General features: G+C 42.0%; 1 protein-coding gene across 1 annotated transcript in view; it reads right to left on the bottom strand.

Annotated features, from left to right (window-relative positions):
• Window positions 1-15,419, bottom strand: part of LOC138947339 (uncharacterized) — a 112,327-nt gene that overhangs the window by 47,695 nt on the left and 49,213 nt on the right. The window contains exons 22-28 of the mRNA XM_070318797.1: window positions 14,897-15,139; window positions 14,390-14,524; window positions 13,759-13,956; window positions 13,185-13,433; window positions 12,540-12,747; window positions 4,738-4,904; window positions 1,982-2,144 (exon numbers count right to left, since the gene is read on the bottom strand). Coding sequence (XP_070174898.1) covers window positions 1,982-2,144; window positions 4,738-4,904; window positions 12,540-12,747; window positions 13,185-13,433; window positions 13,759-13,956; window positions 14,390-14,524; window positions 14,897-15,139 — 1,363 coding nt within the window. The remainder of the gene's footprint in view (window positions 1-1,981; window positions 2,145-4,737; window positions 4,905-12,539; window positions 12,748-13,184; window positions 13,434-13,758; window positions 13,957-14,389; window positions 14,525-14,896; window positions 15,140-15,419) is intronic.

The following is a 15,419-nucleotide window of genomic DNA, read 5'->3' on the forward strand; positions in this document are numbered from 1 at the left end:
TGCTTCTCGTGTTAACGCACAGTTAAGAAAGTATGTTTCATGGAAACCTGACCCAGATGCATTTGCCATTGATGCATTTTCCTTAGACTGGTCATTGTTCAAAGCGTTCTGTTTTCCGCCTTTCAGTCTCATTTCAAGAGTGCTCCAAAGGATAGAAGTCTTAGAGGCGGAGTGTGTGCTGGTGGTGCCATTATGGACAACGCAAGTGTGGTTCACGAAACTGTTGCGTCTACTAGTAGAACTGCCGGTCCTGTTGCCCCGAAAAGAAAACTTACTCATTCATCCACTGACAGGGGAGCATCACCCACTACTGAAGAAGATGAAACTAGTAGCATGTTCCTTGTCCGGAAAGCCCTTCAGAAACAGGGAATTCAGGATGAAGCAACAGACATTATCATGTCAGCCTGGAGAGAGGGTACGAAGCGTAACTACGAGTCATATTTCAAACGCTGGCTTCAGCATTGCCTTGAACGGGATAGAGATCCCTTTTGTGCCTCTCCACATGAGTTGATAAGGTTTTTAACGAAACTGTTCCAAGAAGGCAAAGGATACAGCAGTTTGAACATGGCACGAAGCGCTGTTTCCGCATTGTCCCTTCAGGACAATTGTTCAGTGGGTTGTCATCCATTGGTGAAGAAGTTTTTGAAAGGAGCTTTCAACAGACGGCCAGCTTTGCCTCGTAATTGTGTGACCTGGGACGCTAATCTAGTGCTAAAATTTGTAAAAGAATGGTCACCGGCAAAATTTTTATCGCTGGCGCAATTGACGCTTAAAACTGTGCTGTTGTGCTTGTTGGTCTCTAGTCAAAGGGGACAGGCGATTTGGTTGATGGACTTGCGTAACATGAGTTGGACAAAGGATAATGTACGATGTAGGTTTGGGGATTTGCTCAAAACTTCTTGCCCAAACAAACATCAAAATGAAGTGGTATTTTGTGCCTTTCCGTCTGATTTGGCAATTTGTGTTGTACATTATTTGAAACAATATGTCAAAAGAACTCGTGCATTTAGAGGAACGGAAACGAGACTCTTTATTAGTTGGACAGCCCCTCACAAAGCGGTGTCGAGAGATACTATCCGTCGATGGACAAAGATTGGATTACAAAAAGCGGGTATTGACATGACAATATTTACGCCGCATTCAACTCGTTCCGCTGCATCTAGTAAAGCTGCAAGTAAAATTCCTCTGGCAACCATTCTGAAGACTGTTGGTTGGCGTCGGGCTAACACCTTCACAACTTTTTACAAGAAACCAGTGGACAGTGGGAGGAGTTTTGGACAGGCTGTTCTGTCATGAAGAATTGGGGTAGGTTTATATGTATTTCAATTCATCGACAGTGATAGGGTGTAAATGCTGCAGACTTTAAAGTCTCACGTGACCCATTCCTCTCGGAATTGTGGGAGATAAAATTACATAATTATGACGAGCTTACTTGAGTAAGTGAAGTCTAATTGTGGTTTTATCGACCACAATGTAGAGAGGAAAGGGATTACGTGCCTCGCCCTAAGTTGTCTTCAGAGTTATACCGATAACCGTTTTCCCTCCCTATCCCTTTCCTCTCTCTTTCTCTTTTCTCTGCACCATTTACACGTCGTTAAACAGTGACGTATTCCCGCGTTCTATCTCACGTAATCCCTTTCCTCTCTACATTGTGGTCGATAAAACCACAATTAGACTTCACTTACTCAGGTAAGCTCGTCATAATTATGTAATTTGGACATCAAGTTTTACAACAAACGTTCCCATAACATATAGTACATGTAATTAGGAGTTGTCATGCAGCTCTTCAATAAACACACTACTGCAAGTTTGTATTATCATTTGTTGATTGATTTTCACTAAGATCGATAGTACAATTAAATGAATCAACCGGATAGATTCAAAACTTAAAAAATGTCGAACTGAATTCAGTGTCCTGCGTTCGACTATACGTTTTACCATGTTGCAAATCATTTGTTTTATGTAAACTATTAAGCTCTACCGTGTAGGGTCAGAGGAATCCGTGTCAAAGCCATCAGGACACCCAGTGCACGTGAAGCCGTCGTCACTCTGGCCTTGTTCCTGTGGTGTCCGGTCCGTGCAGACCTGGCGCATGTCGCAAGGACTTTCCTCACAGGCATCAAAGTTCTCGTCACAGTTCTCGCCTGAGGATTACACAAAATATGTCTCAATTAAGATACGCGCACCCCATGAAAATGAGCAAACACTTGTTATCTATTGTGTTTTGGGGTTTTGACACTATGGCACGCTGTGATCTACGTTCTTTCAGCTGTGCATAACCAAAGTATGAATTGTTGTCAATAAAGGCACGTTTTGACTTCTTTTTGTTGTGATATTGATTGCTTTGGAATCGTTCCTGGCCTCATTATATATTCATTAACTTTAAATGCCATAACTTTCGTTCAAAATCCCTTTGGAAGAAGGTTCAAGTCTGGAAATGTAGATCAAAATACGTGTTCGACTGCTCTCGCCGGTAAGTGGTTAACTTTGTTTTTGATTGGCTGATCTGTGATATGGCACAAAGCTAGGCTTTGCAATACAGCAAATCAGAGTATGCCTTATATTGTAGCTTGGTAGGCTGAATCTAAATATGCATGGTGGATATCAAGTTTTAGAGCTGCAAACCTGTGCTACGATTACAGTGGCGAAATATGAGTAGGTATTTAAAGAAGATGTTCATATCAAGAGACAAAGCAAAAGTGGCACTGTTACCAGCTTACAGGCTGAAGCAGAAGAAAAAGGACTGCTGAAAAACAGTGGTGGAAAATGTAAACACTGAACCCACACCTCCTCGTCCATCGCCATTGCTCGCTCATTCAGATATTGTGACTCATTCGGATATGAATATAAAGAAGGCAAACAAAGTAAAACTGTGCTGTGGTTTTGACCCAGACGATGAACTGACTGGTATCAGACTTGTGGACATCAAACTTTCAGACGTTTTGTAAACAAAATGTTGCGCCCATCATGTTAACAACCTCCGGCGATACTCGTTTGTTTCATGTAAATCAAGCATCGAAACATAGAAGATCATTTTCATATGTCGATGCCTAATATGAATATTTCGCCCTGCAGTCCGGACTGACGATCTAACAGCGAATGACAAGAAGAAGAAAGATATGTCGATGCCTAAAAGAATCACACTTAGTTTAATTACGTCTAAATACGTAGTGTGGCAAAGTATATAATGAGAATCGGCGTCACGTTTGATCGATTGCTATGTTTGCTTTCGGTAAACAAAACACAGATTTTTGGGAGTATGAACATGCCGCCGCCTCCCAATACGAAACGTTGGACAATTCAAATGAAGCAAATAAACAAAGCAACACAAAAAGCTGCTGTTGTTAGCTGAGAGCAAGCTCTGACCAGTTGAAAGACAGACAATAAGGATCTGAGGCAGTCAAAGTGTGGCGCGATGACGTTATGCTACCCGTCTCTCCCAGGTCAGATAAACGCTTCACACTCTAGAAGCAGGCACTTTGTGTGCGCTCAAAATTTTCAATGCGCTATGGTATTACATCTCACGTTAATAATACCATCAGGATAATTTGGAATGCAGGGGCGGATCTGGGTTTTGAAAGGGGGGATGCAAAGTTCTTTTTTTTTTTTTTTTTTTGTATCTTATCAGCGAAGCGCCGAACCGATGGCGCGAAGCGCCGAGCATGCTAGGGGGGTCCGGGGGCATGCCCCCCCGGAATTTTTTTTTAAAAAGGAAGCAAAATTGTGCAATCTGGTGCAATCTGAGCGTGTAAAGTGCTATTTTCAGGTGATACATTTTTCTTCTTTTCTTTTTTCTTCTTTTTTTTTGTTTTTTTTTTTTGTCCCGCTGGGGGGGGGGGGGGGGGTGCAATTGCACCCATTGCACCCCCCCCAGATCCGCCCCTGGAATGTGTACTTTTGTTGTGCTAAATTGGAGTTTTGGAAGAAGCCTAACTTAGGATGACTGATGCACAGATGACTGCAGCGCTAGTACTGTATGGTACGACCGCGGATCACTGGATTGTTTGGTTGGTTGGTGTTTTTTTCATGTGCCTTCAATCTATTTGAATATTCGGGACCAATTCAATTTTGTTTTCCCTCTCAGTTTACGTTATGAATGATCGCAGTTTTTGAAATTATTACATTAACGTCGACTACAGTGAAGTTGAAAGGCTTCTTAAAAACGCAGATCTTTCCACACTTGTTACTCAAAAGCTTGTCAATAATCTTAATCGTCATTAAAAAAAAAGTTTAAAATCTTGTTCGGTGAGACAAGGATTATTGGAAATAATACATTTACATTTGCAAAAATACAACTAGTGATTCTTAACAGAAATTTGATTTAAAACGTTAAGAAGAAGACTAAATGGTGTTCACAAAAGACCTTTCTACGCATTACAGCAACTGCCAGAAGCACATTGAAATGGTCCACAATGCTAGAGTGACTGTAAAACAACCAAACCAGCAGTTGATCAAATGGGCGGTTCTGGTGAGGTTATGCCCCCTCTTTCTTTCGGCTGGTACACCACCTCGCGGCAAGATCACACGAGAAAGGAAAAAAACTTGCATTGGTCCCAAATAGCATATCGGTTTGGTAATAGTTCGTGTGTAAGTCGTGCATTTTATATGGTAAACAGACAATTGTCGGTTCTGGTGAGTTTATACCCCTTCTTTCTTTCGGCTGGTAACTGGCGCCACCTCGCGGCAAGATCACAGGAGTTGTCTCGCGTTATCACCCCAGAAGCTCTCATTACTCACCGGTCCATGCAGGCAGGCAGTCGCAGGCAGCAATCTGGAACCCATTCACAGCCGAGGTTGTCGTTCTGGTGTAGTCACATAACCCATGATTGCTACATCCTGAACACGTCACAATAGTTATGTCACGGACGGGAGAGGACACGTTCTTCGAATCCACTGCGTAGAAGCTAGAATATAGAATGAACAAAGACGTGGTTTTAACGGGGTATAACCTGTCACAGTCGTGGGGATCTTAACTCCTATACAATGGGCTGGACAAGTGTTATGGGCCCTTTTAGTCGCTACACCAAGGTGGACGTGAGCTTATTATTAATCTCGCGTGTTAACCAATCATTACTAGAGACACAGGTTCCTTGCTTGTCGTTTTTCTGCCGTGTAAAGGCAGAAGGAAGCAAGTCCATGAAACATAGTTTCTAGAAAATTGACTTTTTCTGTTTGCATCTATGTATTGGAATGCAAATCTTTAAATGACATCGTTTTGTACTGATGAAATGCAGGGCAGTGTTTTGCGTTTATGGTATGAATATTAAAACCCAAATTTGATTTAGCACTTAAAAATAATGATTTTTGTGGACTTTCTTTTGCCAAATTGATACACGAAACTCATTCACATAAAAATAATAGTAAAAAGGCAGTAACAGGACATACTGCTTTCTGCCAAATTATGGCCCAACTTAAATCTTGTTAACAAAAAAAGTAGCAAAAGGCAGCAATGGACCCAGTGACTGCTTTCTGCCATTTTATTTTAGTCTGGCTCAGAAAAAGGCAAGTGGACTTACTGCTTTCTGCAAATTTATTATCTGAGAAGATGCAAATTTGGGGAAAACGTTTTCCCATTCACACACGCCAACACCCACACCCACGTACACGCGTCCACACACACACACTCTCTCATCCTTTTCTGTCTGCTTTTCTCTATGTCTGTCTGCCTCTCTCTCTCTCTCTCTCTTGTGTGGCCGTGGTGCTTATGCTTATTTACTGTACATTTACATGTTATGCCTATATGAATTCATTATATGTTGTTTATATGCGTGCGGATGTGTTAGTGTGAATGTAAAGGGCACGTTGTAAGATTAGGCCCTTGGCTTAAAATGTTTACCCTTTATGTCAATAAAATGTTCTAAGTCTAAGTCTAAGTCTCTCTCTCTCTCTCATTCTCTCTCTCTCTCACTCACTCTATATGCTCCCATGGGGTCGCCTTCACGCGGCGGGAGTGTTTCCACCAAGCTACCCCACCCCTTTACTTCTCTTCTTTTGTCTTATTTCTGCCTTACCAGTCCTTTCACCTATATTTCCTTCCAAAAAACTCTCCCTACTATTCCCTGCAGTTTTCTGATTCCTTTCTTGTCTTATTTCTACCTGACTGGATCCGTCACCTTTATTTCACTTCCCAAAAGTCTTCTTTTCCACATCCTTATTTCTCTGTGGTCTTCTTAAGACCCAGCGTGTTTGCCGTGCGCTGCGACCTGTACCGGTTTGGGCTGGTGACCTGATGATTGAGGGGTTTACTTAGTTGCGACTTTGTAGCGCCAACACATCATTTTGGCCCAGTCTTTATCTAAGACAGGAGGTTGAAAAAGGCTTACCCGCTTCAATCAATCGGCTGGTCAAGTCTGGGTATATGTCTTGAGCATATTGCATCGGACCTTTGGCTAAAGGAGCAAGCGGCGGTAGGAGGGGGCGGCGGTAGTCGGGACAAACACTATGCCAAGTTGTTACCTAATCCGTTTCCGCTTGGAAAGAGTTGACGAACATTATGCCAAGTTGTTACCTAACCCGTTTCCGCTTGGAAAGAGTTAAATCTCCTATTACAGATTGATACCATATGTTTCCTCTTATCGCTGCGTATATCCATCTGTATCCTTGGCGCTCTGGAGTTGGATAACCGCTCCACCTAAGCGTCCCCTTGTTGGGCTCCGTGGTGGGTGGGGATCAGATGCGACGAAGATAAAGGCCCCAAACATGGCCACCTCTTCTTTTTCTTCTTTTTTTTCAAGCACCCGAAACGGAAACAAACGAAGATACTGCGTTGACTCTGACTCTGACGATGAAGTCCGAGTCAGAGCAACAAAGAACAACATCAGCGAGGCCTGGCCCCGTTTCATTGTTGTTGAGACAGCAGATGAGGCACAGCCCATCTCCAAACTTTCGCCTTTTGCGATACAGAAGGTTATTGCAGGAGTATCATCAACGATAGACAACATTAAGAGACTTCGTAATGGTTCTCTACTGATTGAATGTCCTTCAAAAAAGGCATCAGATGGTCTTCTCCGTCTGAATGGTCAGAAATTTGTTGATAGACCGGTCAAGGTCAGTCCTCACAGAGGCCTGAACACCAGCAAAGGAGTCATCCGATGCCGAGAGCTGGAGGGCCTCAGTGAGGCTGAAATAAAAGAAGGTCTAAAGGATCAAGGTGTCATTGATGTGTACCGGGTGTTGATCAGGAAGGGCGATATCAGAGTACCCACCAACACCCTTTTCGTCACTTTTTGTACCCCAACCATCCCTGAGAAAATCAAAGTGGGATTTGTTCAAATAAGAGTGACTCTGTATATTCCATCACCAATGAGATGTTTCCAATGCCAAAGATTTGGACATTCAAAGGCTGGATGTAAACAGAAGGCAGTGTGTGAGAGGTGTGGCGGAGATCCTCACGAAGGTCCCTGCACATCACCACCCACCTGCACAAACTGTAAGGGAAACCATTCCCCGTCCTCCAGAGAATGTCCAAAATACAAGTTTGAACAGGCCATTCAAAAAACAAAAACGGAGAAAAAGATGTCTTTCTCAGACGCCAGGAAGGAGGTTGAAAAAACGAATGTTTTTTCCTTCCAGAAAAGTTTTGCGGCAGCAGTCAGTCAAAGACCTGCAACAAAGTCAACACCCACCCAGACCAGTATTTCGTATAGGTCTGTGGGTGTCCAGGCAGGCCCGTCCATGTTGAAAAGGACAGAGCCCACAAGAAACAAAAGTATTTGTACACAGACAGATGAAAGCACAGGTGGGGCTATCCCCACTGGAGACTCTATGGGGTCTCCTGGTGAGGTTTGCTTCACCGCCCCAACTGGAGACCCTGTGGGGGCTCCTGGTGAGGTTCGCTTCACCACCCCAATTGAGGACCCTATGGGGTCTCCTGGTGAGGTTCGCTTCACCACCCCAACCCAGAAGCCCGTTCACAGGGCAACTCACAGGAAGGGGGCCGTCGAGGTTGTGGAGGTAGTGGACCTTACTAAATCCACACCACGAACACCTCCGGACAAGGGAAAAGTTACTCTGCCCCAAAGATCGCCTCGCACCCCAAAAATGGAGAGAAATCCCATCACATTATACAATCATTTTGGGAGTTTATCCGACGAAGAGGGTATGGAGGCAGAAACTTCTTAAAACTAAACAAACATAGCCAATTTTATTCAATGGAATTGTAGAGGGGTCCAAGCTAACTATGAAGAATTATGTCTACTTTTACACAAATTTCATCCTGTTGCTACAGCATTACAGGAAACAATGCTGAAATCAAACAAAGATTTTAATGTATCTGGATACAATGTTTTTAGAAACCATTCAGACAATAACACGTCTGGGGGAGTTGCTCTTTTGATTAAGAAAAGTGTACTTTGTAGTGAGATCAACCTATGTACAAACATTCAAGCTGTCGCAGCACGAGTGACATTAGATAAAACCATCACTCTCTGCAGTGTATATCTGTCACCATCAAAATGTTACACGAAGCACGATCTTGAAAATCTTATTGATCAGCTTCCAGCTCCCTTTGTTTTAATGGGAGATTTTAACGCTCATTCCCCTTTATGGGGCAGCAACTCTCTAAGTACGAGAGGACGAATTCTAGAAGATTTTTTAGACAATCGTAATCTATGCGTTTTAAACGATGGAGTACCAACCTATCTCCATCCAGCAACAGGATGCAAGTCCATACTAGATCTAGTTATTTGCGACACCTCTCTTGTTCTAGACTTTGAATTTAAAGTCTATGATGACACATGTGGTAGCGATCATTTCCCTATCTTGATGTCTCAAATAGATGGATTGGAAGAAGCTTCCCCCCAGAGATGGAACCTGAACAAGGCAAACTGGCTGTCTTTTACTGCCGAATGTTCTGTCCAACTCACAGAAGACACTGTCTTTGATGGAAGTGACGACCCATCATCTATTTTTACAAACACTCTACAAGACATTGCCACTGAGTACATCCCAAAAACATCTTCAAACAACCGCATTAAAGTGCCATGGTTTAATCAAGAATGCCAAGAAGCCCGATCTGAGCGAAAGAGAAGTCTACACAGGTTCTACAGATGCCCGACCCTTAGCAAGAAGTTGACTTTCTTCAGATTTCGCGCTAAGAGTCGCACTGTCATAAAACATTCTAAAAGAACATCCTGGAGGTCTTTTTGCTCAAACTTAAACTCTAAGGTATCATCAAGTAAAGTTTGGAATGCTATTCGTAAAATCAAAGGGAAAAAAGGATCTGCATCAATTAACCACCTTGTGGTAAATGGATCCCTTATAACCCAAAAGAATGAAGTAGCAAACGTTCTGGCTTCAACAATGGAAAAAAACTCATCAACAGAAAATTACTGCACAGATTTTCAAAAAATCAAAGCCACCCAAGAACGTAAACCCATAAACTTCTCATCTCAGAATGAGGAGAACTACAACAAGTTGTTCAGTATAACTGAACTCAAACAAGCCTTACAAAAATGCAACAACTCAGCAACGGGGCTGGACGGAATACATTATCAGTTCCTCACACACCTACCAGAAAGTTGTCTTCTGGTCTTGCTGAAGGTTTTTAACCACATATGGGAGAGTGGATCCTTTCCACCTTCATGGCAAGAAGCGATGATTGTCCCCATTCCAAAACCAGGTAAAGATCATACAAACCCCAGCAACTACCGTCCGATAGCCTTGACCAGCTGTCTGTGTAAAACCATGGAGCGATTGGTCAACGCTAGGATGGTGTGGTACCTAGAAAAACAAAACCTTTTAAGTGATGTGCAATGTGGCTTCCGAAAGGGACACAGCACCACTGATCATTTGGTACGTTTTGAGACCTTCGTTCGAGAGGCCTTTGCGAGATCTGAACATGTACTAGCTATATTTTTTGATCTCGAGAAGGCTTACGACACGACCTGGAAACACGGTATTTTAGCTGATTTGCATGAAATGGGTTTTCGTGGACGTCTCCCTGTTTTTGTGGAAGGATTTCTAAGTAATCGATTGTTTACAGTACGGGTTGGTCCCAACCTATCAGAGTTCTGTCAACAAGAGATGGGTGTTCCTCAAGGAAGCATTCTATCACCCATGTTGTTCAACATCAAAATCAATAACATAGTAAAGGCAGTACTGAAAGGATCCGAGTCATCCTTGTTTGTTGATGACTTTGCACTTTGTGTGCGTGGCAAATCCCTACATAGAGTGGAAAGGCAGCTTCAATTATGTATAGACAAGGTGCAAAAATGGGTAACGGAGAACGGTTTCAAATTTTCCACCAGCAAAACTGTCTGTATGCATCTTTGCAAACAAAGGGGAGCCATGCCAGAACCCTCTCTGGTCCTGAATGGTAATCCTGTCAAGGTTGTTGAAGAATTTAAATTCCTAGGACTGACCTTTGACCGTCGATTAACATTCCTTAAACATATCCAGTATCTAAGAACATCATGTCTGAAAGCTCTGGATGTATTGAAAGTGGTTTCTCATACGGACTGGGGTGCTGACCGCACAGTCCTACTCAGACTTTACCGTGCTTTAATCCGATCCAAGTTGGACTATGGTTGTGTCGTCTATGGTGGAGCCGCAAAATCCAACCTAAGGCTATTAGACACAATACACCACCAGGGTATACGTCTTTGTCTGGGAGCTTTCAGGACGTCTCCAGTACAGTCCTTATATTTTGAGGCCAAAGAACCCTCTCTGAGGCTGCGACGCCTGAAACTCACCCTAAATTATGTGTTGAAACTGAAAGCTATGCCTACAAATCCAGCCTACCAATGCGTATTTCAACCACAATGCTCTGAATTTTTTGAAAGTCACCCAAATGATCGAGCACCTCTGTCTTCTCGGATTCAGTCACATCTGGCCGAATCAAAGATAAAACTCGATCATGTTAGTGAAAATCGATGGACAGAAACACCACCATGGACATTGCCAGATCCAGTTGTTCGACTCGATCTGACAAGGTTAAAGAAGTCAGAGACAAATGATTTGATTTTTAAACAGTGTTTTAGCCAGTTCTGTACCGAGTTTCCTTCCCATCAACGAATATACACTGATGGGTCCAAAGCTGAAAGTAAAGTGGCATCAGCTTCTGTCATAGGTCCTAATCTCGATAGGGCCTTTTCGGCCCGTCTTCCGGATGACAGTTCTGTATTTTCTGCAGAGTTGAAAGCTTTACAGCTAGCTCTGAAACAGGTATATCAGTCAAAAAAGAAAGACTTCCTGATTCTGTCGGATTCCCTATCGGCTCTTACCGCCGTGAAGAGAATTCAGCTAGATCACCCACTGTTGGTCGAAATCCAAGAGCTACATGCATCTCTGATTGAAGAAGGCAAAAGGATTGTGTTTGCATGGGTGCCATCCCATGTTGGAATTAGAGGCAACTCTGCAGCTGATCAAGCTGCTAAAGAAGCCAGAGAAAGACTCATCACTGACAAACACACAAAGCATTCAGATTTCAGAACTCGCACCAACATGTACATAAAGTACCTATGGCAGAGTGAATGGGACGAATGTGAAGAAAATAAACTTCATAAGATCGTTCCCCAGCTGTCGGACAGCCTACCCCAATGTCGCCTCAACAGGAAAGAAGAGACAGTTCTCTGTCGCTTACACATTGGGCACAGTCACATTACACATTCGTATCTGCTGAAAGGTGAAGATCCACCATACTGTTTTGGATGTGACGAACCATGGACATTAGAACATGTTCTCACAAAATGTGTAGACGTTCAAGAATTTCGAGACAAACACTACAATGCGGAAACACTGAAGGTTTTATTCCGGGATGTTCCCCCGGACAAGATTTTTAACTTTTTAAAAGAGATCAAGATTTTTTACAAGATTTAAAGTACCAGAAGTGAAAATTATTAATTTTTAGAACCTTCTTTTACAGTGATAGATTTGAATGTAAATAGTCTGAAACGTAGAACTTGCCATATGAAGGGAAAAGAAAATAACTGCATCGGTCTCGAATAGCAGCTAGCATCTGCTGAAGAGACATTAAACCCCAAAAACCAACCAACCAACCAACTCACTCTATATATATCTCTCTCTCTCTCTCACTCACTCTATCTATCTCTTTCTCTGTCTCTCTCTTTCACTTTCTCTTACTTTTTATAAGGAATAGGAGGCATGATTTGACAAAAAGGTGTTCATTTTCTCAAACTAGACAAAGGTTTTCAAGTGAGAAATTGCGAGAACATAGAGCAATGAAACACGCATTCACGTGATGATGCTGGCAAGGAAGTAAGTCAAGGGCAAAGCTGAAAACCAAGAAGTTCATGGACTTGCTTCCGTTTGCCAATGTTTTTCTTTGACATTTTTTAATTGGACTTACTTCTTTAAAAAATCAATAGTAATTGATTGCACAACTTAGAAATGTTGACAAAAGATGGGCCTTTGTTTAGTATGCAATATAATACGATAATCTCATTTTGACCAAATTTGGACTAACAGCCTTCTACCAATACACGGCAGATTAAGACATGGCAATTCTTGGATGACGTTTTCACTATCAACAAGCGTTTTTATGTACATGTATTTTCAAAACAAATAAAAATTCCCTTCACCTCAAGCTGACGGGATTTGCTGAATTTACGCTGAGTGTGACGTCACCAGTATGTGAGTTGACCTGCACGGTGCCGTTTCCGTTGTCAACCGAGTAGTAGGTCAAGACATCATCTGTGTCGGGGTCGTGACCTTGAAGGTTGAAGTTCAAGGTGTCGCCTGATGTTCCGTTTATGGTTTTATTGAAAGCTATGACAGGAACACTGTTTTCTGTGGAGAGAATAATGTGTAAATGCATCGACAGTTCTTAGTCTAGTATTATGTTTTGAATCCATCTTCAATGAGATATTCTGCAAGCCTTTATTAACTTAATCATGAACGATTATTGCACATCAAGATCTAGTTTCGCTTTTTTGTTGATTGGTCTCTCCTTTTAATGTTAAGCATTTTATTGTTTTGAATAAACAAACACGACTATGCTTCAAAACGATAAGATACTTGGCACAATTTAACATTGTATTTTGAATAAAGTGAATTACAAATATCGAGCTGAAATTTAACATAACTACTGTAAAGCAAAAACGTTGCCAGTCACCTTTAATAAGAATCAATATATAATAAACAAAAGAAAAGTTTGAATTACAAAGAAAAAAACACACCGAAAAACGTTATAGCATTCATAATTTCTTCGGAAGAAAAAATCTTACTGGCGATTATCTCTCTCTCCTCAGCAGTGTTGTTGGTGTTTTTGCTGGCGCTGGCGATGGCCTGGCTACCAGTAGCGACGTAGTCGTAAATACATGCCACATTTCCCGCTCCACACAGGTCCTCTGCAGCCTTTCTGGTTTCCGTGGAAACCTCGTCCAGGTAGATGGGTCTGAACTCTGGGTGAGCAAAGTCTGCGGGTCCTTCTCTAAGTCCGTAACGCATGACTGTATTGCTCTCTGTCACAGCCCCTGGTTAAGGCAAGGCGGATTACTGAGGGTTGGAAGTTTCTTGTAGACATTTGACCAAGAAGAGAGAGAGAGAGAGAGAGAGAGAGAGAGAGAGAGAGAGAGAGAGAGAGAGAGAGAGAGAGAGAGAGAGAGAGAGAGAGAGAGAGAGAGAGACAAACGAACTTTATTGCTCAGAGAGAGAGAGAGAGAGAGAGAGAGAGAGAGAGAGAGAGAGAGAGAGAGAGAGAGAGAGAGAGAGAGAGAGAGAGAGAGAGAGAGAGAGAGAGGGAGGAGGGAAACAGACAGAATCTTACATTTCCCATGAACTCAGAACTCCAGAACTCACATGTTGGTCCAAAGTCCTCGTAGATCTGTCGTTCAGTGATATCAGAGCTCAAAACCGTACCATTGGGAAGGAGAAAATCGTCAGAATCGATCCCGTTAAAATTGCCCAAAAGTCCTTTGGTCAGGTTTTGGAACTCAAGAGGAATGCTGGTGGAGATATCCAGAGACTTGTAACCAATGGAAACAGTCAATTGGATTTCTGGAAGACATGAAACAAACAAAAATTATCGTACAAAATAACAATGTATTAAGTCTTTCTCCACGAATTACATGACTTGAGATGTGCTGTCTTTCGAACATGCTAAACTTCATACTACTGTTGCTGCGCACACAAATAAAACAAAATATTGTTGGCATATTTGACCTTGACCTGTCCAAAACGTAAACACTTTCCTTGATCTTTCTTGTTATTTGTTCTCTCCCCTCGCTTGCACATCAGTAGTAGAAGCAGAGGTAGCTACACCAAAACGATTTGATTTGTTCATTTCCATTGTCGTTTGTTTTGAGTCATCTACCTTTTTCATCATTTCTTCTGTTTATCATCATCATCATCATCATCATCATCATCATCATCATCATCATCATCATCATCATCATCATCATCATCATCATCATCATCATCATAACTGTACCTGAGGAAAAAGTGACGACGAAACTCTCGTTGGACCTCTTCATCATGTACAACTCGGATTCAACGAATACATCATCAGCACCGGCATCACGAAACACTGTGCTGTAGTCACTGTTGTTGCCGTATATAATCAAGGCTGCAAGAAGAACAAGCATGAAAGCGCTCTTCTTAGTATTATTTTTAACTTTAAAAAAAAAATTTAGCTTATTTTGAATATTACAGATTATATGTATATATTTTTAGATTCAGGAAATAATAAAAAAATGAGATGAAATAATTTTTTGATCGATTTCTTAAATTTTAATCGTAGTACTAATTAAACTTTGTCCGTTAATTGTGATCATATTTGCAAGTCAAAACGTGACAAAAAACAACCAACAAATAAAATAAAAACAATCACGACACACAACAGCTACCACAGAAACTCTATAATTACTGGGAGCGGAGAGGAGGGTAGTGGCGGGAGAAGTCGCGAAAAATACATTGTAAATTAAAAAAACATACTTACTGTCATTTGTATTTGGGTCAAGGCCAACAAAAACCCTGACCCCATTTTCCTCAGCACCGAAACCGGTGAACACAGTGGCGTTGGTGATAGAACCACTCTCTGTTTCTGCCAACCCGGTTCGACCTTGAAGGGTGAAGGTCAAATCTTCGGAGGTCAAAGTGATCATGGTGTATTCGCCCCAACCGTTAAAGGTGTACCCTTTTCCGTCAAGTGTCTTGATGTGAGGATCGCCCCAAGTCCAGGCTGTTAACGACAGACAAATCAGAGTTAAAAGAGAAGTTTATCCCTCCGACTTATTATTCATTGTAACAAATAAAACATCGCTTTAGAATAGCACAGAAAATGATAATGTAGGTTACAAATACATGTATGTGGAGTGCCATGGTTTATGGCCTTAACTCTTGTGCTCACGTACAGAAGGTTTACAGCATACACAGGCAGTAGCGCATGATAACAAGAAGAAACAAGTCGCGTGAGGCGAAATTACTACATTTAGTCAAGCTGTCGAACTCACAAAATGAAA

The sequence above is a fragment of the Littorina saxatilis genome, linkage group LG14 (genome assembly GCF_037325665.1).
Source record: "Littorina saxatilis isolate snail1 linkage group LG14, US_GU_Lsax_2.0, whole genome shotgun sequence".
NCBI lineage: Eukaryota > Metazoa > Mollusca > Gastropoda > Littorinimorpha > Littorinidae > Littorina > Littorina saxatilis.